At 44.4% G+C, this 23,706-nt stretch overlaps 1 protein-coding gene across 2 annotated transcripts in view; it reads right to left on the reverse strand.

Moving 5' to 3' along the window:
* LOC133135231 (serine/threonine-protein phosphatase 2A 55 kDa regulatory subunit B gamma isoform) overlaps positions 1 to 23,627 on the reverse strand; it is a 105,123-nt gene extending 81,496 nt beyond the window's left edge. For both annotated transcript variants that reach the window (XM_061252088.1, XM_061252089.1), the window contains exons 1-2: positions 23,473 to 23,627; positions 23,334 to 23,396 (exon numbers count right to left, since the gene is read on the reverse strand). In XM_061252088.1, the coding sequence (XP_061108072.1) occupies positions 23,334 to 23,396; positions 23,473 to 23,509 (100 nt within the window). In that variant the 5' untranslated portion in view covers positions 23,510 to 23,627. The remainder of the gene's footprint in view (positions 1 to 23,333; positions 23,397 to 23,472) is intronic.
* Positions 23,628 to 23,706: the final 79 nt, after the last annotated feature.

The following is a 23,706-nucleotide window of genomic DNA, read 5'->3' on the forward strand; positions in this document are numbered from 1 at the left end:
TATATGCAAGTTCGTAGTTAGTGTTTGAGACCTTGAGAAATTAACTGGGTGACCCTGTTCGTTGTGCAACCCCGGCCTAGACAATCAAGGTTAATATCCAGTTCAAGTTACAGGTGAGCAACCCATGATACTTTTGCTTTAGGGTGTGGGTGCTTATAAAAACAGGAGAAAAATAAAAATGATGGTAGACCTCTTTTGTTTCAAATGTAATAGGGTTACAAAGGTGGCGGCGGCAACCTCCATTTGCTAAGAAACATCTCATAACATAAAATGAATTCAGTTTCGACCGGCCAGAAATCTAATGACTTGGATTTCCACACCGAGGGTTTGGAGCACAAGGGGTGTAAAACCAATGTTTGAATGACCCAAGCTTTTTTGGTTGAGTCTTTAGGTTTTTACCCTTCATTTTAACGCACTTAGGGATGGCAAATCCTATCTTTGGTCACTAGAGAGATCTCAGCAAGAGCATTCTTTTTATGATGTGATTTTTATATATGACCAAAAATGTCACTTATGCCCCTTTGCGGACCAAACCCTCGATATGCTCCTTTTGTTACCACGACTGTAGAATGTGGGAAGAACCCCGAACCCCTCTACACCCGGGACGTGACAGCCGTGTCACCGTGCCTCGTCAATGTCAATCAGCCCAGCAGAACATCGCCGCTCCGGGCCGTGCCGGGTCCGTTATCCTGGGAGCGCACGGTTTGGGAGAGGCACGGTTTGCCAAATTAAAGACAGGGCCAGGAGCCAGGAGCCGGGGGGGGGGGGTCACACACTCTGCAAGAGAACCGGGGCACAGCAAGAGGAGAGGGGGGGAGGTGTGGGGGGAGAGGGTGGAGGGGCAGGAGGAGGGGCAGGAGGAGGGGGCAAACTGGCACCAGCCCCATCCATTTCCCCCCCTTTCTTCCACCACAGAATCTGTCACTACCAATCTGCCCTCAAGGCAAGGGGCCGAAGGTGCGGGGGGATCTGACAGACTCCCAGCAGGGCAGCACTAATACACTGGCTATGACTAAAGAGACTGGCACCTCAACGTCCATCTCAATTCCAGTCCAACGTTGAGCGCGGAAAACACACTTCACGTCTGGGGCCTCGCTACTTCTCTGTACAAGGCTGAGAAATGGTACGGAAATTAAAACTGGATTGATAAGGACCGTTCATAAAGGCTACCATACATTGTGTTCTGGATTAGCAACGAGTTACTACCACCATCTCGGTTATTGAGGGCTCAAGTTGCAGCAGCACTACCAAATATAATTTTCCGCATATAGTCAGTATCAGAAACAGTTTTTATACTGACATTGGGATAACAGATCAGCAAAATAATAATAGACAATGCGAAATGTAAAAATAAAGGAAGGATTTAAAACATCTGTGGAATCCGAAATCGAATGTAAGTGCAGAAAGATTGCATGATTCAACTGAAATTTTCCACAGTGCTGCTGAGGCAGAGGAACCTGCACACGATCAGTCAACATGGCCGCTGAATAATCCGTCACCATGCAGTGTCAAACCGGATGAGTAACAGCACAAGAGTCACTGGCAAGGCCGCCAATCACAATTTCATTTTATGCAGATATAAAAAGCGACACGACAAATGCGGTTTTGGAAACTGAACTGAAATGGACATGAAACGAACAAATGATACGCACAGCGTTTTGAGTGACAGCAGCAATGGTACCGCCACTCACCGTCCTTGTGTACTTTGTTACATTATCAAAAAAAGTGTAGCATAGGCTCTAATTTCTCAACGGTAAAAAAATAAAAAAAATAAATAAAAAAGGATTTTCAGCAGACAATGATTTTAAAAATTAATTGAAAATAGGACATTGGCAGGCTGTTCATTGGCCCTGGCTTCAGGATCCAGACGTGGGCGGGTCAGACTCCAGCCCCACAGCGTGTCCTGCGGGGTACACCCACAGTGCTGTCCCTCAACTGTAAACACTCAGCCATAGGCCAGCCGGTTGCTGCGGCAACCCCGGAGCTCAATGATTTCACTTGACTGAGGGCCAGGTACTGAGAAAACCTTTGACCCCCCCGCCCCCCCCTCATTTTAGGCTGACATATTTATCTAATAATATTCGAATACGAAACCACATTTCTGGATTGATCACTGTAATATACGAACATACTTCCCCCTCCTGAACATTTTCATTCCTGGAAATAAAAAACACAATAAGAGTTCTGCAATAAACCAATGTAAATTCAAATGCAAAATGGCTCCTTCATCTGCAAATGTGGCTTAGTTTGCCTTCAGCACTTCATTTGTTTTTTTTGTTTGCCGGAAACTGACACAGATAACAGGTGCACAGACTCACCTTCAGGGCACAGCTCAGTAATTGTTTTCACAGAACGCTCACGTACCCAGCCATGCAGGCGATGTATGCAGACACAAACCATCCAATCTGTTACAAAAAAGTACCGCCCCATTACAAGCCATTTCAAACACATTGCCACATTAATGAGAACAACAAACGGTGCAACCCTGAAAACATCACATGGATTTTCACTCTTCAGAACCCCCTGTAGTAGCTCCCACTAACAGAAAACAAAGGACAGGCATTACATTACATTACATTACATTAAGGGCATTTTGGCAGACGCTTTTATCCAGAGCAACTTACAGTTGATTAGACTAAGCAGGAGACAGTCCTCCCCTGGAGCAATGCAGGGTTAAGGGCCTTGCTCAAGGGCCCAACGGCCGTGTGGATCTTATTGTGGCTACACCGGGGATCGAACCACCGACCTTGCGGGTCCCAGTCATGTACCTTAACCACTACGCTACAGGCTGCCCTCCATGGCTACAGGCCTTGTGGTAATGTGGCCCTCAGTCCAGCGATTAGCTCGTTAGGCCTCATTGTAAATTAAAAGTCACAGACACCAAGCAGAAGGAATGTGGGAGAAAGCCTTCCAGACACATCGCAGCATTATTAGGATTTTTATTTCATTATTGCTATTTCTAGTGACCCGAAGATTCCTCCTCCCCACCATACCCATTGTATCTTCCAGCTACGATGGGTATGGGTTACCTAGCAACTGATTATAAAATCAGTTAGAATGCGCTGGAATTCGGGAGAACATAATTGACTTTTACACTCTGGGGGTTTGCCCGTGTTACTCTCTCTCACTCCATCTCTCTGCTACATTATCAGTCCATTACTATCTCTTTTTACAGTTTCTGTTAATTACTATTAACTACGTTCCAGCAATGAACCCCCTTCATTAACTGTTAGCTCTGTCCAGCACTGGGGAATTTCCACAAAAACTGCAATGTGAATTGAAAAAGAAAATGTGAATATGTAAATTGATACACCTAGACCTGAGTATAATGTTGATAAGACCAAAACATACAGTTTTTAAAATATGAAAAATAAATTCTAGTTTTTAAAAATGTGAATCACTCAATGTGAAATACTAATCACAGTAATTTTTAATAGAATTAATTGTTTTTTAAAGTGCCTGTTCATTCACCGGGAAACTACAGAGGCTTCACAGACAAACCAAAGCTGCAGATGCATCATATTTGACCCATCACACAAATCAGGACACCCTGGCTTATACTATTTTAATAAAGCACATCTGCTCTGATATAAATATGGAATGCTGACTACGCTGCTGTCATTATAATAATAAACATATGCACCCAATATCAGGGAAGAGAAAGACAAAATGGTCGCAATGCTTGTCAGTATCCAAGACGTAGTAACCTTTTGCTTACGTCTTCATAGAGCATTGCCTTGAAAGAAAATTGCAACAATTTAAAGCAAATCGGCAGTGGAAAAAAAACACAATTTGGCACAGCCTGGGGGCCATACTAATAACGCTATACAGCAACAAATCATCATTTGTGCCAAGAAAAAGCATTTTGAACGAGCTACAATAATTTCAGTTGTGATACTTAAATGTCCATCTCTCAGAATGAATAATGTTCAATAATCACTGTATGTAATGTGTTTGTATAACTGTATGGTCCAGAACCACATGACATTTTCAAAGCGTTGAAGAATAAACGCATAAGCCGGTAACGCCGTTCACATCAATGAACATTCTCCTCAGGTGGGCTGGGCTTTACGGACAAATCTAAACGTGGCCATAGGGAAATCATAATGAACTGAAATTCAATTAGCATTAAAATTGCATCAGTCCAAAATGAAAATCATACCATCTTCAAAATTAGTTTAGACAATATTATTTCATTCAATTATGAAAGATGGGATTTCAAATTTCAACCAGACTGGTTGAGTGGACATTTTGTGACTATATCTGCTGCTGCCAAATCCGAGACAATTCAAACCTGAGAGGGAGGATTCTAACGCTGCGTGCTAATCCCTCCTTTGATGCCAGAGGACCAGCCCGCTGTAGATAGCCCAAGACATCTTTCGAGAGCTGCCTTTTCATCTCCAACCGGATTCAGTTCCACGGATTTGGCAGGTGAAGGAATCCCCCTGTGATTGACTTGAAACGGGACATTTTCAATTGGTTTCACCTTCATATGGTCAGAGGTAATGTTTCTCATTTCAGAGGGAAACGTGCATGTGAATTTCATGCATATAGGTGACAATCAGCTAAGGTGAAATATTCATAGGCCATTAGGAAGTGGCCCTTTTAATTGGTATTTTTTAGAGAAATTCATGAACTGATGGTGGTATTTTGAAATGTATTTACCCAAGAGACAATAAAGACAATTTTACGTAATAAAGATAACCGGTCGATAAAAAAACAAAATGGTTTTGGCATTTAATATCTTGACGTCACATGCTGGGGTACCAACCATGAAACTGCTTGTATACCTTTCCGATGATTTCCACTGACAATACCAATCACTTTGTCTTGAAGTATGTATCCACAGCTGCTTATAAACATCGAGAACTATATCCTATAAATAAGAAATTATATTGAAAATAGCCCTTGTGGGTGTCTCGGTGGCGCAGCCTGTAGAGCACTGACCGCATGCTCATTACGAGCCGCGACGTCGGCGGTTCGAATCCGACCGTCCGACATTTGTCGCATGTCTTCCCCTCTCTCTCACTCCCATTCTTCCTGTCTCTCTATACTATATACTGTCCAATAAAGGCCTAAAAAATATCTTTATAAAAAAAAAAATAGCCCTTGTGCGTGAGTATGTGCATCCACATTACTGTAGTCCAGCTTTCTTCCCGAAACACAGATACTGAATATGATAATTAATAAATAAGCCAAGTGGCTTAAAATAAACCGGAACGCCGTGAGACTATGTAGATATAGCTATCAAGTTAAAAGAAAGTGAATAAACACTGATACCACAGCCAGAGAGCAAGCTCCGTTTAGTTGGTTTGGTTTTCGATTCAGGATCTGACCCAACTGTCATTTGCGCGTTAGAACAGATTATTATTAGAATGGATTATTCTATTATCATAAGGGAAGAAATCTGGAGTGAGAAGGTCAATTTATTTTATTTTTTTTAAAGGAGAACATTTAACTATCTTTTATAGTATTGATTATTGTAGTCATTTAGGTAAACTTCTATGCAGCACTAGTTTGATGTTAGAATAAAAAGTTGTATATTTTCACATCTGTGTTACCCTTTATAACACCTTAGTAGATTGTCACCAATATACAGTATGTATACATGCTGATACACACAAAGATACAAAAATTAACTCTCTAGCTATTTAGTATGTTAATATTTTATTGTATGGAGTCATTCAGGATGAGACTCCTTGGGCACCTTTGACCTTGAACCAAGGTTAGCCTCAACAGTCAGTGACATCACTGCGAACAGAGCCAGTTATGGTGACATCACACCCAAGAGGATGTTATGCCCTGCAGCACTGGGTCACCTGAGACTTATTTTGTACAGACGTGAACAAACCCAGAGCAGGGGTCTGAGGCCCACTCGCAGGGGCCAAGGACTGGCCAGCCAATGAGCGGAGGTGTTACAAGGTGGAGCGTTGCTAGGTTACAGGAGGGTGGCTCCAGGAGAGATGCTGGGCATCATCGTGACAACAAGGAGGCGGTTTCCATCAGCTTCCAACTCGGCAGAACCAAAACACACGGCCAAGCTCCCTGACTGGAGAGTATTTCCAATAGTGATTCAAGTTCCAAAGGTGCCTTTGCTCCGCTGGAAGTCTGCATTGTGCAGGAAACTGCCAAGTAGTTCTGGGACCAAATGAAATTCGGCAAGTAAAGGCGATGCCTGAAACAGAAAGGCGAACCTACAGATGCAGTCCCCACGGACGTACACCCCTGAGACAAACCGTACTCTGAGGACATCGCTAATGTGTGTTAGAGAGAGAGAGAGAGAGAGAGAGAGAGAGCCGGTCCATTTCATTACCCTGCCCCCAGTACACCCCCGGTGGTCAAGGGCCGGGGAAACGTCTGACACTGTGACAAATTGCTTTCATCCCAGGAATAATCTGCCAGCGGGTCGAGGTACACAGTCTGGAGAGCTTCTGCCATGAGTGAGTTCACACAGGACGGAGGGGGAGGGGGAGGTCCCGTTCCAAATTGGACAAACCTCCCGTAGTACACACACACACTACCACCATACAGTGGGGCGGGGTCTCTTAACCGGCGAGTGCGTGAGATTGAATCTACAACCATGCTCTCTCAACCTTTCCAACTGACTAACACGAAATGCACAAAATTCATTACTGACAGGCCATGTCTATCTGATTATGGTTGTCATAAGCATCTCTCACATATCAGCAAAAGAAAAGCTGTTACCGTGTCAACAGTGCGATGTAGCCCCAACAATATCCCGTCCTTTCATTGCTGTCACAATGTGCGATAAGATCCAAGAATACTACAATAACAGCAGAGATTCCATCCTACGATTACTGTGGTTATGTCATCTGACCTCCACATACATAATTTGAGGATAGTGGAGCAAAAACGCTGTGGACTAATCTTGCCGTTTTTTGCCCAGAAAAAGTCATTAGTAATTCTCAACAGTGTCGTTTCTCGTTTTCCTTTTGGATATTAGCTACACTGTTACTGACGGGCGTCTCAACAATTTATTTATGCAGAATGGTTTGAGAGCGGTAGCAATACCATTTTAACCGGTCTACTTTATCCATATGCAAGTAATATTTTAGTATCAAAGGTCACACTAATGTTAAAACAATGTGGTTAGAGTGCTACGTGTATCGTTTACAGTAAGTCATATATGGTATTACGACGCTTCTATTGGTTGTTCGTTAGATGTCCATTGTCTGTGGTAGTAGCATCTGTCACATTGCATGATTTCGGCACTGCCAGTCTTCTGTCAGAGGCGACTGATTCACGGAATCAGCCATCTGTGAGTATGTCACACTGAGAGATCCAAGATGGCCGATTTCGGCTCACGACAAAAGATTTCTTTTACGATTTGGACATTTCGTCTGCAACTGCAGTATACACGGTTTAAGAGGTGCTATCCCGTGTAGATCTGCATAGATTACACAACGCTGGGCAACAGAGAACAAATATACACAAGTTCCAATAACTCACAGCCAGTCAACATAAATTTAAATGATTGTCAATGACACAATCGTTTGATAAATAACATCCTTATATTATGGAATACACATTCGTCCTGCTTCCTCATTGTTCTCAATGTAAAACATCATCATCAAAGGGTTTCCAAAGCTTGTACCTATATGCGTATGACCTTTTCAGTTTGTCAGAGTGGTCCTTGTAGGTCATTGCTTGTGTAGACATTACAACTCACCTCGCTGCCTAATTAGTTATCAGAGTCTTATCACTGTTAACCAATTAATTTTCATGTAAATTATTGAAGGGTGGCAGCTATCAGAATTATTATATTATTACGGTAAGATTAGCATCTATAGTAACCCTGCTATAGATGATATCAACGCTCCTGTAGAATTTAGTTTCAACCCTAATTTACATACCATACCTGATTCTCCTAATTAGAAGCTGAACGAGATCTGCAGCTGTTGAATGAGGAGAGCTTAGTTAGGGTTGGGGTGAAAACCTTCAGGACAGTAGATCTCCAGGAACAAGGCTGGACAGCCCTGATCTACGTATAGTATCTAACCAGTTGGTTGACGTAAACTGCCAAAATTATTGCATGAGGATCAGCTAATGTTCAGTCCAGAACCAGAGTATTGTGCAGTTAGACGGGAATTTATAAGTAACGCTCATGCAATATTATATTTCAGAACTGATGATTTTTACAGTTAAATGCCATGGTGTCAATGATAAGAATTATCCTCAGCGTAATAACATGACTCTGTGAAGCAGAATGCACAAAACTAATGAAAAATAGCGCTTCCAAGACAAAGCAAGCAAGGAGAGGCTGCGCGTAGACCAGACAGCTACGACAAATGGTTTTTAATAGGAGGTCCAATTTTGGATATTGCTCCGCGAGTCTGGGGGCGGACAGCTCCGTGCGGACGCGCCGTCCGCGGGAGAGGAGCCACTCCTCCACCCAGCGGTGCTTTCCCAGCCAATTATCCCCAGCAAACGGCACCTGCAGAGGAGGTGACCCACTTCCTGTTGCCTCTCCATCGCCGTGATTAGGCAGCCACCTCTGAACAGCAGTCATTAACAGCACACCATATAGCGGACAGAACCACACAGCACCACGTAGCTGATAGCACCACACAGCACCACGTAGCTGATAGAACCACACAGCACCACGTAGCTGATAGAACCACACAGCACCACGTAGCTGATAGAACCACACAGCACCACGTAGCTGATAGAACCACACAGCACCATATAGCTGATAGCACCACACAGCACCATGTAGCTGATAGCACCACACAGCACCATGTAGCTGAAATCACCACAATTCTCTGAAGGCAGGAGGTCAGGAGAAAGGGGATGGTCAGTCCAACACTCCCATGTTTAATCAGGAAATATAACTCACACCATAAGCATACTGTCCACGCTAAGGAACGTGCAGTAGCTAGTGTTCTCCTACAGTATACTGTAGCATGCTAACACACAGGGGGGTCATCCTTAATTAGTATTTTCCTGGGAAATTTATATAAACAAACAAAAACATGGCAACCTTGATCATACTAATGTGTATAAATGCTAGAAACATGCAGGAAATTAGCGACTTCTATCTTTGTCTTCAAATATCAACTTTTGGGGGTAAGTCTTGTGAATTTGCATTCAGGTCTGTAGACACAGTGAAAGACAGCAGCCAAGCCAGGCTTGCCTCCAGTCATTCTTTGAAGTCCTGAAAATTAAACGTAGTGCTATTTTCTAGCTGTGCTGTACACAGAACTGTAGATGTGCGTGAACTGTATTTAATGCTAATTGTACAATCTGTTCATGAATAACCTGACAAAAACCTTGAGACTGAAGCTTTCTTCTTTCTTTTTTTTTTTTTTTTTCATAAAAGCATAATGTTACATTTCAGATCGCAAATCAACAGAGAAACTAAGGAACTGAAGTGGCAAGAATGTTCAGGATGAACTGCATCTGATTTTGGCTTCAATATCAGGCTACATACAGTGGACCATTTTGCTGTAAAACCCTGTGTTAAAGAAAAGAACAAGCCACCATCTCATCTTTCCCTCCTTTACCGTCACAGAAGAGCTGTGGGGACATAAACCATGGAGCAGGGTAATCTGTAACGGCCAGATCAGGGCACCGCTTGGCTCACTCACCGGGAGAAGGCGTCTTCTGCATCTTTTCTTAATCATTCGTCCATAATCAGGGCCCTGGCAGCTCACCATTATGTAAATGCTGGTTAAATGTTAATGAACATGGGGCTAAATCGCTGGCTACAGTGATCAGACTGCTTAATGAACTGAACCGATGGCTCTGACATTAACAGACTGAGTATATATTATTCCCCTGATAATCCAATGGAAGCAATTACAAATGAGACAAATGCACCACCTTGAAAGTAATTACTAATGCTTTTTGACACATTGCCACCCAAAAGGCTCACAATAAGCTTCATTTTTTCCATGGTCACACATATTCACAGAATCTGATTTCCTCTGGGAGATTTACGTCTCTACAATCTATCATACCGTGCCACCATGCGATCTGGCTACTCTACATACTGTGACAATTATGCATTATCTTTAAATGTGTTTAGGAAGCTTTGGTTCCATAACAGAAAAAAAAAAGTGTAAAATGTCAAAATAAACTAAATACTGGTTGTGTGTAGGATACTCATACAGTGTGGTGTGGCTTTTAGTACATATTGGCCCATTTCACAGACACGAATTAGGCCTAGCCCTAGACTCAATGTTGAATAAAGATTCTCCATACAAAACTCAATTTAGTCGAGGAATCGTGTTAATTCGTGTCTGTGAAACTAGCTCAGAGAATTCACCTGGCATTCAGTCACCAGAAATGGAGTAGAACAACGATCTTCAATTCAACATTTGATTAGCACAATACTGTACTTACTAATCAGATGTTTAAGAAATTGTACCCCAGTAACTGTTTGTTCTGAGCTTTTGCAGGAATCTTCATTCATTTGTAGTCCAATCAGTAACATGATAAGAATACAAACTTGCATTCCATTCTAAGGTTAGGACAAATACTCACTGAATAGTGGCCATCAACATTTCCCCTACACGACTTTGGAAAGAAGGGACTCCTCTTGTTATTGCTCAAATTCCCCAAAACTGGTTGCATCCGCCCACATAACGCAACCCATGTGCCATTTCCCAGAATGTCACGCACCAATATCTCGCCCTCAGTCTCAGGGTATAGCTACTACAATCTAATGACACAAGACCCATCGAATTCGCTCATCGATGCTAACAATTGCAGCGATATTAGCCGCCGACTAAAAAGCATTCCGTTCTGTCACAGCAAGAAGGCCAATTCCTCTCTCACCCAGCTCAGTTAAAACCAGCCAGGCTTCACGCTTCCTCTTGCTAAAAGGACAGCTGAACATGTCAGTTTGGCTTCTGACCATGACGAGCAAGCCATGGTCAGAATGAACAAACTGTGCCGTGATGTTACATCTGCCACAGCGGTTTAGAAGGGAGAAAGAGGCGCTATTGTGCGAAGTGTAGCCTATATATCAATGGAGCCAGCCATGCATCCAGATCACCACAGAATATATCTCTCTCGGGATATACAGGTAGGTGTGCAGCCACTGTATTGTAGCTGAGTTTACACTTACTGCAGAAAGGCTTGGTGGCTGTAACATACAGCTAACTGTAATGGATTTTAGTGTTATCTGAGTGAAAGCTTCTAAATGAAATACATTTCTTTCTGCTTACATCATTCTCTGTTCACCTCCACTAGTATTCAAGCACTTTATCTTAGAAACCACTCTGATAAGTGACAGCTTCCCCCCCTAGGTTGAGCAGAGACAGTAAGACGAAAGTATATTTAAAACAAAGGAAAATGCTCAGAGATTGTCTGGATTTCCCAGCATTTTTCAGCAGGTGAAAAACAATAAAATAAAATCAAACACTTGTTTGAGCTTCAAGCACTCGTTGTTCAAAATGAAAGCTATAGCCCCATAGCGATTGGATTCGGGTCTGATTTGAATTCAGAGGCAGACATGTTGCGTTATCCTCCGGTAAGGACACAGGTTTGAACACTGAGAACAGCAGGAACGTTTCTTCTCCAAGAAGGCTTCATCGCCCATCATCCCCTTTGTCTGAGGAGTCGGTGGATCATGTGGAAGGCTGGGCTCATTGTTATTCCGGGGTTGTGCGTCTGCCGCGGAAGAAGGGCGCGATTTACGACGGGGCTCACCAGCCTCTCCGAGCAGCCCCGGCCCCGCACCAAATTTACTGCTTCCACCATCCTCCGCTCCCGGGATTTACGGCCCCCCGCGCTGACCCCCCCCCTCCCACCGCCGACCGAAAACCTCGACCTGGTCGAGAACGCGAGAGAGACCCCGCCCGAGCTGGGAGACACGGAGTCCGAAGCGAACGGGGCAGCTTCCCGTTCCCGTGGCGAAACGGACCGAGTCAAGCTGACCGTGATTCCTTTAAGAGGCAATGCGTGGGAAACCGTTCTTCCGAGAAGAAGATCGTTCCACAAAAGAAGACCGTGGGACCGTGGAATTCTCAGAGCAACAGGCCCAGCGGCAGTGTAAAAACAGGAGCGGCGTCTCGCCGCTGTTAGAACTGGCTCAAAATTACACTGACTGACGATGCAGAGATACAGCATTATACAAAATGCGTCGTATTGCGCACGTATACACAGGTTTTTTCAAAAGTAACATCCAAAATTGCCACTCCTTAAAAGCCATTCGCCCTGGTCTTCACATGGCCTATACATGTCCACATATGCACTAACATTATATACAGTGTACACTCTAAAATTATACATCAGACAGAAATAAATATTCCTATTATAAATCTCTGCTCCCATAATTGCCTCCATCATGTAGCTGGGTGGAGCTGAACAGCCTGGCACCACAGAAGCCATACTGTATGAGCGTACCCCCCCACCCCCCCACCCCCACCCATTGGCCACCAGCCTAATCCTGCTTACCAGGAAGCAAGCTGTTCACCTTAGGCCTTATCCACTGGTCACTGTGTGACAAGCAGGAGGGAACGTACACATGCACGCGCACACACACGCAACCACACAAACACACATGCACTTACATGCATGTACACACACGCAACCACACAAACAAACACGCAAACACAGAAGCGGGTGCGCGCACACACACACACACACACACACACACACACACATGCACTTACACGCATGTACGCACATGAACACACACACACTCAAACGCACGCATGAATACACACACACATGCGGTCTCCATCATTGGTTTGTATGTTTCCAGTCCCCAAAAGCCATTGCATATTTTAATCAGATTAAGCAAGATAATCCATAATATCCATTTTAACTAGAAAGCAAACACCATGGGAAAATGAAGGTATCAGTGCCCGACTCCACTTCTTAAGAGAGTGAACTCTTAAGGCGTTTGCAGAGTGAGCGCACGCAGGTGTTCGTCCCCTGTGGGAAAAACCGTTTCCCCAGACAGAGGGCCCAGCATCCACAGACAGCCCAAGCCTCCAGGATCAGGCCTTACCTGAGGGCTGTGACCCTCCCCAGCCCCCTGTAGTTAATCCTCAGACCACACGTAGGCCGCAAGTATAAACAGAGCCACTAGGAGGATTTAGAACAACAACATTTAACAAAATATTGATAAATAAACAAGACCTGGTGACCCACACTGTGACATGGGCATCAGAGGCTTGAGGGGAGATTGGTTTCTCATTGTGTACGCGTCGCTCAGCTCATAACCCCTGCCGTCCCTGAATGAGGTGCGTTGTGGAACCGTGCGAGTTCAAAGTCATCTGCTGAGCCAGACGATTACTAACTGAACAGATAACTGATAACTGAATCAGCCATAGCGTGTCCTCTTGAACAATGGGCCTACAGTGTGGAAGTGCGTTTCCTGAGCGGAGTAAGAGACAGCGATAGAAACAGAGAGTAAGAGAGAAAGGTAAAACAAAAGAAAAGAGTGGGGAAAGAGACAAAAAGCAAACGAGAGAGAGGACTGTCCTCTTAAATTATGCAGAAGCAGCCCTTCCACACCAGTGGTTCCAGTGCTAAGGGACGAAGCCAATCTTGCAGAGACCGCCTTGAACCTCACCGTTACTTAGCAGAAAGGACATCAGGAGCTATCACGTGCTCACTGGTAGGTACACATTTTCTGTGTCTCAACATTGTGCAGCCAGGGTTATTCTCTTCATCTCTGAAGCCCCGTAGACAGACCGGCTGCTAATGCACTCCTCCACAAGGCTCTGCTCCATAATGGACATCCGAAACTCCGGACGAGAGGAGCGCTGACCTTGGACTGAGAGTAATCTGTGCACCGACACATCAAGGGCTTCTGAGTGGGGGCAGGGGACGGGGGGCGGGGGGCGGGGGGCGGGGACGGGGGGGTCGGGTTCAGTCGTCTGGGATCCAATTCTATGGGGCTTGAGAGTGAGGCTTTCAATTCATTACAGAGGAGTGTGTGTGAGTGTGTGCGTGTGTGTATGTGTGTGATTGTGTGTGTGCATGTACAGTACGTGTGTGTGTGTGTGTGTGTGTGTGTGTGTGTAGTCGGAGGGGGCCAGGTGCTACAGCTATTGATCAGAAAGGGGCAGACGGCCTTTTTCAGGTTGATGCCATTGTGAAGATGAGCATAGCAAGAGAAACAAAGGTTCAAGTGTAAAGCCCTGTGACCCAGCCACCGTATATCAGTGCACCGCCTAGCTGGTCTGGCACATTCATTCACGGTCATGTGACACCTCTGCTTCCTGGAAATCAACATCACTGTTCATTCGCATGATGGACACTCGTATACATGACAAATTATCGAATTCAAATTTCCTGTTATCAATGATTACAGCTGGATATTTGCTGAAGCAACTCAGCAAAAAGGAAGTACCTAAGAACCATGCATTACAGGAAACCAGCACCAATGTTCATTAAAAAAAAAAGAAGCTTCTAATGTATCTATATTTCTCAAAGGCCGACAATTTAATCACCTTAACTACAGACATCACGTCAGCAGTCTAGAAAACCTTCTCTTGAGATATTGCTACGCTGGAGGCCAAGGTTACGGGCTGCGTATCACACGGATGCCGTTATTCACCAAACACATCATTCTCATTAGAGTCCTGTCCCTGCCTCCAGTACTCAGAAAAGACAAGACAGCTTTCATTCAGAGGCTGGTTGCTATGCAACAGTGCGGCAGGATAGCAGACTGGGAGGTGCAGAGTCCGTAGCCACACCCACAGTCCCCCAGCGAGAGTGGGAGGAGTCAAGTGCAGGGAGAGCTTCACACGCAAACATTTTCTCCACAGATCATGGGGAAACATGGCTCCTCTCTCAAACATAGAGAGGCATGAACCTGCTCTGTCTTTGTTTACCCTGCATTTATCCTCTCAACGCCGTATCTATAGCCCAGGCCTGAGACCCCCTCAGAGCAAGCCTAGGGCAACAGGGGCAAGGGAAAAGTCCCTGACTAACCAGAAGGAACCTCGAGCAGAACCAAGCCCAGAGGGGGAGCCCATCTGCCTCTGACCACTCCCGGTAAAACATTCAGGATCAGTATTCGATTGGACAATGTTAGGAGGGACCCTTGATTTGAGCATAAACCAGCCACCTGAAACAATAATGAAGATACCTTCCGCAAAAGCTTCCTAGCCCTTTGAGGTACGTAAAGGTAAACTGTGGAGCATAATCAGACAAATCCTTAGTAAAATGCACTACATAAATACACATTGATTGATTGATTGATTGATTGATTGACAGCCACATGGCTGAAAGCATCTCAGATACAAATCCAGTTCTCCTTGAACACCCACTGCAGCACTGTGAATAAAACGCAGAAACAGACCGAAAGCAGCGTCTGTCAAACACAAGGAACCACAGCAGATGCACGGCACACTGCAAGGATTTCATTTGACTGAATTCCTGTCCACTTACAAGAAAACTAGACCATGAACCACATCTAAACAACACCACCACAGGCTTAAATGATAGTATTTCTCCAAATATCTTCAATGGGAAATGAATGGGAAGATCCAATAGGCCGTTGGATCTGCGAGAGCAGAAGCTGGGGCATCGGTCTGTGGCGGTAAGCGCTGTGTTGAAACACACCGGAGCAGAAGGACTTCGGTCTCCTGGAGGCTGATCAGGGGGAAGAGTGGGAGTGAAAAACACTCCTCTGGGCGTTTTAAAAAGCAGGACTTACAAGGGCCTCGATAAATCTAAAAATATAATCACTCGGGGCTTTCTTCTCAAAGCTCAAAGCCGATCATAAAAAACAATCAGAGGGAAACGGTGAGCCCCGGCAGGAGGAAGATTTGGGTTTACGATCGGAGCTGAAGACACAGACGGACACACGGACACGCACGGACACGCACGGACACGCACGGACACGCACGGACACGCACGGACACGCACGGACACACACGGACACACACGGACACACACGGACACACACGGACACACACGGACACACGGACATACGGACACACGGACACACGGACACACGGACACACGGACACACAGACACACAGACACACAGACAGATGCACACACACACACGCACGCGCTCACATACATATACACACGTACTGTACGCACACACACAGACACACAGAGACCAAAGCACACGAGCACACCTCCTAACACACATACAGACTGAACAGGTGAGGAACTGGAGCAGCGAGGCTCCCAAACACACCAGGGTATTCCTGAATTAAAATGCCTGTGTTAGTGCCCCTCCCCCACCTCAAGCATTTTACCTCCTCCTAGCACTCATGTTCCCTCCCTGTTGGAAACCACTCATATTGGTGCCTGTGTGCTGGTGTGTGTGTGTGTGTGTGTGTGTGTGTATGTGAGTGAGTGCATGTGTGGGTGTGTGTGTGTGTGTGTGTGTGTGTGTGTGTGTGTGTGAGTGAGTACATGTGTGGGTGTGTGTACGTGTGCAGGTGTGCCTGTGTGGATGAGTGAATGTGTGTGTGTGTGTGTGTGTGTGTGTGTGTGTGTGTGTGTGTGTGTGTGTGTGTGTGTGTGTGTGTGAGAAGAGTGTGTGTGTGTGAAGAGAGAGGAAGAGAATGCCCCTGATTCAGACAGTGATGGGGGATTGTTTCCAACAGGCCTTCCGCTCCCCCCTGTGTACAGTAAAGTCTGCAAATAAGAACTGAATCTCCCATCTCAATGACTCTGGCTGACCAATTTAACGAAATACCTGACCATTGTGCCATTTTAACAGCATTCTTTCTGTGTGTTATTGCCGGTAAGTGTGCATCGATCAAATCCATCATTTTCTAGTTATAGTCTCTGTGAAAAAAATAACAAAGACCTTCCCCTCCGTTTTACAAAACCATTTCAAAACACAAGAACGGGGACTAAGAGCTATGATAGGACATAAACTGGGTTTGACACACATTCATATAGTCAGCCATGCCACTATGACACAAGGGATATTTCAAACTCGGTCCCAAATCTAAGTAATCAGACCTGAGTAATGTGTACACTCTTAAGCTGAAATGGCCGCTCTGTATCGACGGGTTCTCGAGCCACCGGGGGCTGAGAAAAAGGCATCAGTAGACAGGGGGATTCTGGGAGTTAAAGTATCTCGCGCGCAAACCACTCTGGCCGTTTGTGACTCTCTGGGGAAATATAGCTTCGGTTAGTCTCCCTCAGTGGTATGTTTGTGTGCATCGTTATATTTTAGTGTGTACTCTGCTGCATTACAGTCCTAAACATCTCTCCTGCGGCCATACTGTTCCTTTTAATCTTGTTAAGTGACCTAGGGCTCTGAAAAAACACCAAAATATAATGTATTATCATCATCATCATCACCATCACCATCATCATCATCATCATCATCATCATCATCATCTAGTGGAGAGCACAGTAAATATTATATCTGTGTTTGCTGTATCTGGAATAAAACAGACCAATGAATAATTCATTACGCAGTGGTACAGTACGCCCTACTGTTTATCGGATTGAGGTCAAGCAAAAAAAACAAAACAACAACTCTATTACACGACAAAAACCATAATGCTGAAGTCAATAAAAACAGCTTTATTGTTACTTAAAATATGAACATTTAGGGGAAGATATGAATAGAAATGAAAGGAAATGCATAGCTTAGGTTACAGGATGAGAAAAGAGGAGTGATTTGTGAGCAGTATATTTCTCATATCTCTTGCTGGTTAAATTGCAAACCCCTGGGTCTGAGAAGGACCATGACAATGGTTTCTACCACACTTTGACCACCGTCCGTTCGGTTCTCCACAGTCTCTCAAACTACCATCTGGTAACTGCACCTTCAGAAGCAGTCTTTCGATCTTATCCGAAAAAGGCCTAGAGTGGGTGCAGGTTTTTTTGTTTTAGCCCACCACTACGATTCAAATAATTCACTAATTGTGGTCTTCTATCAAGATCTTAAGCACCGTCTCAAAGTCCTGTTCTGAATCGGGATGATGTGACTTCACAGTTAGACATTCCCAAAATGTGAGCGCCTCACCTGTCAGAACTGGACAGCTTCCACTAGGTTTATGACAGAGCAGCCAGCACGTGGGGCTAGGAGCAGGGAGAAGGAGTTATGAACAGGTAGCACCAGGCAGGAACAGGTATGAGTAGATAGCAGCAGGTAGGATCAGGTATGAGCTCTTTATTAGGTAGATCTGTACACCAGCTTGTTAATGCAAGTATTGAATCAGCCAATCATGTGGCAGCAACTAAATGCAAAAAATCATGCAGACATGGTCAAGAGGTTCAGCTATTTTTCTGAGCAAATGTCAGAATGTGTAAGAAATGGGCGGCCTGTAGTGTAGTGGTTAAGGTAAGTGACTGGGACACGCAAGGTCGGTGGTTCTAATCCCAGTGTAGCCACAATAAGACCCGCACAGCCATTGGGCCCTTGAGCAAGGCCCTTAACCCCGCATTGCTCCAGGGGAGGATTGTCTCCTGCTTATTCTAATCAACTGTATGTCGCTCTGGATGAGAGCGTCTGCCAAATGCCATTAATGTAATGTAATGTAATGAAATGTGATCTAAGTGACTTTGACCATGGAATGACATGAGTTAGCAGAGAACCTTTGTTACATCTAGTGAGCAGCAGTTCTCTGGACAAAAAAGCGCTGAGAGAGCAGAAGGCCAATAAGTAAAAAATAATAAGTCTAATAAATACCTAATAAAGTGCTCAGTGAGTATTTAAGTGCAGGTAGGAGCAGGTACATGCCCATATCACCTCTTCCCTGGGTTAATGACTCCCTGCAGTGTAAGGGCAGGGCACAAGACACACAATCCCACCTATTAATCCACTCTGTTCCACCCCCATCCCTGAAATCCTCCCACACAAACTGGACAATCAGCAGTCATTGATTGAAATGGACCTGGGAAATCAAGGGCAGATCTGTCGCTCTCTCGCTTTCTCGCTTTCTCTCTACCTCTCTCTACCTCTCTCTACCTCTCTCTACCTCTCTCTACCTCTCTCTACCCCTCTCTACCCCTCTCTACCCCTCTCTACCCCTCTCAACATATTAACCCTTCAGCAGGGGTTCCCAAACTGTGGGTAGGGACCCCACGTTGAGTCGCTCGATTTCAGGACAGGGTCGTCTGAAAATTTTGAAAAACACAAAATGTTTGGGAACCCATGTCCTACCAGCTTCTGGTTCTTAAGAGAGACTTTCAGATCAAGATTTCATGCACAAGGGGTAGGGAGTCCTATCAAGGATGAGGAGCCCCCAGCCCCTAACCTCAGACTGGAGATTATGTTCAGATCCAGGCAGGCGGCCTTAGTCTAAACCAACTGTAAGTAATGAATCCAGAATTGGACTAACAAAGGGCAGGCCTTAGGCCATTTGATCTTTACGAGCAGGACAAATCCTCAAATGTGCTTTCCCAGAATCGTTTTTAGGTGCAGCACAGATGCAGAGTTGATGGTCACCAGACGCTGGAAACCCTCACTGGAGTGAGACGATAAACCTGGCAGGTCATGTGAAACAGCCACAGGGTACCTAACATTACTCTTTTGTATTACAATCAAATCAACGCAGCAATGGAGGAGAAAAATAAATAAATAAATAAAAAATAAAAAACTTTAAAAAAACCTTGGATGAAAAAGCCTATCAAACAGAGGACATCGACTTGGCGGATTAAATATCATAAAGAGACAATGACTACTATTAATCCCCATTAAGGGTTTTATTTAGACCCGTGATAGCGCTGACTGAGGCAACAAGATGGAGGCGGCAATTTTCTCAGCAAATAAAGTCTGCCACGAGTAAGGAGCGCCTTTAAAAAACATGAAAGGGGAAGAGTGGAGACATCAACAACGTGAAGCAATCTACATACTTAAAGAACGCCGTCTTACTGCTAGATGCTAGATAATAAAGCCATCAAAATGAAACAATCCCATCGCGTGAGAAGACAAAGGCATATTACAGTAGGAAATAAAGGCTAATTGTCAAAGCAGAAGAATAAAAGTAGAAGAATAAAAAGACATGCTCATCATCAATTCAGCGGTATAAATAAGACCGATCATCATTTTGACGGGCTAATTTGGATAATTATGAATGGGAAAAATACAATAGATTTATGAATAATCCTGAAAAAAAAAAAAAACTTTGAAGAATTATGTAAATGTTTAAGACTGTAAAAATGCAGTATATTATAAATAAGCATCGCCTGCTACAGCTTCTGAAGGCCACATCTTAAGCCACGTGTGGCTTCAAAAGCAAAACGCCTTTTTGAAAACCTTGATGAAATTAATTGGGAGGACTTGCAAGGGAAAAAACGAGCACAAACAAATTTCCCCGGCATGCTTTTTTTTAAGAGGGGTGGAGGCAAAGGCCACCGACCAATTAGATTCCACCCAAGGCCTCCTGACTGAACAGGCTATAACCCAAAATGAAATATCAACAATAAGGCGTCACCCCGTACCTGTTCAATTTAAATCATTCCAGCACAAACTGTGGGCCAGAGTGAGATTCAGAGACACGCGAGAGTCTCGGGTGACAAGCGGGAGAATATATTAGGCCAGGGCCATGGGGCAGCGAGCGCAAGCCATTTGCATGTGATTGATTGCTGCTCGCTGCTTATCCAGGATCAGTTTCTCATTTCCATCGGAGCCGGAGGCCAGCCGGCGCGTTCGGGTCTAAAACGGACGCCTTCCTCCGAGATACCGGCAGCATTAGCGGCCTCTCTCCCGGGCACCCCAACCGACCCCCACCCCCCCCAACTGAGCCCCCTTTCCAAATAAAACAGGAAGAGTCACTCAATCACCGCCTCATAACAAATGCATTTCTGATGTTATGCAGGGACAGGCCGACGCCACGGCAGCGGTGGTGTGTTGGCAGTCGTGTGTAGCGCCGTGCGTCACTACACTGGGCCGGGAGATGCACCTCTCTGACATAGGCGCGGGAGTGCAGTGGTGTAATCCTGGCCACACACACATACACACATACACATACACATACACATACACATACACATACACATACACATACACACATACACACATACACACATACACATACACATACACATACACACACACACACACACACACACACATACACATACACATACACATACACAGAAAAAACACACAAACACACAAACACACAAACACACACACAGACACACACAGACACACAGACACACACAAACACAGACACAGACACATACAAACACACACACATACACATACACACAAACACACACACAGACACATATACACACAGACACACACAGAAACACACAGAAACACACACAGACACACAGACACACATACACACACAGAGGGCACTAATGGACTGCGTACAACAACCTTCCTCAACCTTTCAAAGATTAAAGTGGATGATGTCATATGACACTCAAATAATATATTTTCTTTTATTTTTTTGTAAAAAGTGACATCAGGGAGTTGTTCAGAGCGCATTTTGAAAAAATATATCCCCTTTTCACCAAAACTCCCTGCAGAACACTGAACAAAAGGGGGTTTTTTTTGGGGGGGGGGGGGGTTTAAACAACGCACGACATCGACAACAACAAAAGCCTTAAAAAATGCACAGCCCAGGATCAATTTGCAAAGCTGCATATTAAGGCCATGGTTAATTGGATAAAAGCACTAAGCTCCTTCTGAGCAGCTTGTGTTTCCACAGCAACCTGGAAATTGATCAGCAACTGGTGACCGATGGGTCTGACTGACAAGGTAACATTTATCACTCCAATCAATTAACGCAACGGTCAGGTTCTCAAAGCCAGGAGAGTACACCCCTCTACAGGACTGAGACACTGTGCATACTAGGCAGAGCCCTGTAGAATAACTGCTCTCTACACTGCCCTTACTGCCCTACTGCAGAGGTTACACTAGAGAGTGACCAAAACCTCCAACCCTTACGTGTTCAATCACAATTTCTCCCCTGTGTTCTATGTTTGTACCTAACTATCCTGCTGAAATCTTTAATGAAGTTCTGCCTTTATCATATAGCGTGTTGTGTTGCTACTGTTCAGGTAATTCCTGGATCAAGATTTTGTATTACAGTTTTTAATTGCCATTTTATTACAGCAATGCCATGACAGTACGGTGTGCATGTGACCAAGAACAGTAAATGGTAGCAATATACCAAATGAATTATCCAGAAACGCGCACACACACAGATCCTTGTTTGAAATGCAACCACCTCCACAGTGGTTCAGTGACTCCAGAGCTAAAAGATATTTCTCTCTGCCTCAGCACGAGCAGAGTCGTTAGCCGAGTTGCACGCGCGGCACACAGCACATCAATTTACATGGGATTTGTGTCAGCCAGAGGAACGAGCTCGGCCGACCGGCATCCTTCAACAAGCCCACGGTTAAGAGCGCAAGCTCACGCCATCGACTACCAGCTTCATTCAATCATTAACGAACTGTCAATTCCCCAAACTAAAGGTCTCGAAGCCAAAGATTAGGCTACATTTTCAAACAGGAGCGTTGAAAACAATGCTTCCAATTCAAGGGACGTATGAGACTTGCAACGTTGCCTGCAGCTGAACGCCATCAAAGAGCCTGACACCTCACTATGGATTTTACGGTCCTGCTGAGATTAGCTCTGAATCGTTTTGGTGTCACCACAAAACCGACACAGTTTGAGAAATACTTAATGACAGTAAAGCTTTCCATAGCATATTTCACACTCATTGTCAGCATATCCACAACGTACAATGCCATCCTTAAAGCCCAAATATTCAAGTGGTTTTCAGCAGGACTTCCTGTAAATCAAAAGCATTCAGAAGACCCTCTTCCATGTCAGAAAAAATGCAGTGCAGCATCTATGCCACATTCAGTACTGCATTTTAATATGATGCGGGTTTGCATGGGGAACAAGTGAGTATTACACCATGAAAAGAGACGAGTGCTAGAAATTGTACACAAACAACCATCTATAATGTAATTTAAACATTTAAATTGGGGCGGTTATACATCTGTGTGTACGCAATTGAAAACTACAATAGAATGTCATACAGTCTACGAGTGTCAAAGCATTTATGGCGGTAACGTATTTCAAGGCAGCGTTCATATAAATTGTGGAACTGGAAATGTTCTGTGGTTGTAATCTACTGCCCACTGGTGGACAAGGCTACAAAAACTGGATTCAAAGGTGCATGCTGGAACATTCAATTTAGCAAGTTTTATTCTGGCCTTGCATAGCATATACAAAAAAACATGACACGAAGGAAAACATCTTTACAAATTATTTTGAGATTAAGTTTAGAGTAAGTTGTTCCAGACACGCGAGAACAAAATGGCAGTAAAGTGAAGTGGGCCTAAGTCATTGCAGGTGTAGTGTTGAACTATCACATTTCATCAGCCTTCTCGTGTTATTGTAGACATTAAAAAACAACAATACTTTTGGCGTGATTTAACGTCAGGCCTACCTTGCACTTTTGTGTCTGCTGTTCCACTGCTGTTAACCAAGTAGCCTACCACTGGGTATCCCCCTGTGGTGAAAAATAACTCAATGCAAACGATCTGGTACCATACCCCTGCAACTTTAACTTATTGCCAAACGCTTACCAAACATCGCTTTTTGATTTTCGACATGAAAGATCATGCTAGCCTAAATTTAGTGATTTACATGCATGCATATTAGTGTTCGTTGTATTGGCGTCTGGGGTTTGATTCCTTGTTCTTGAGCCTTTGCACATTTGACCGCTAATAAAATTAACCTGTTATTTTGGAAAGCAGCAACAGTTTTTATAATCTATGGTTTGAACCCTCTGCCGCTCCGTCGCATGGTTGTCACGTGCG

Source organism: Conger conger, chromosome 8 (assembly GCF_963514075.1).
Source record: "Conger conger chromosome 8, fConCon1.1, whole genome shotgun sequence".
Taxonomy (NCBI): Eukaryota; Metazoa; Chordata; class Actinopteri; order Anguilliformes; family Congridae; genus Conger; species Conger conger.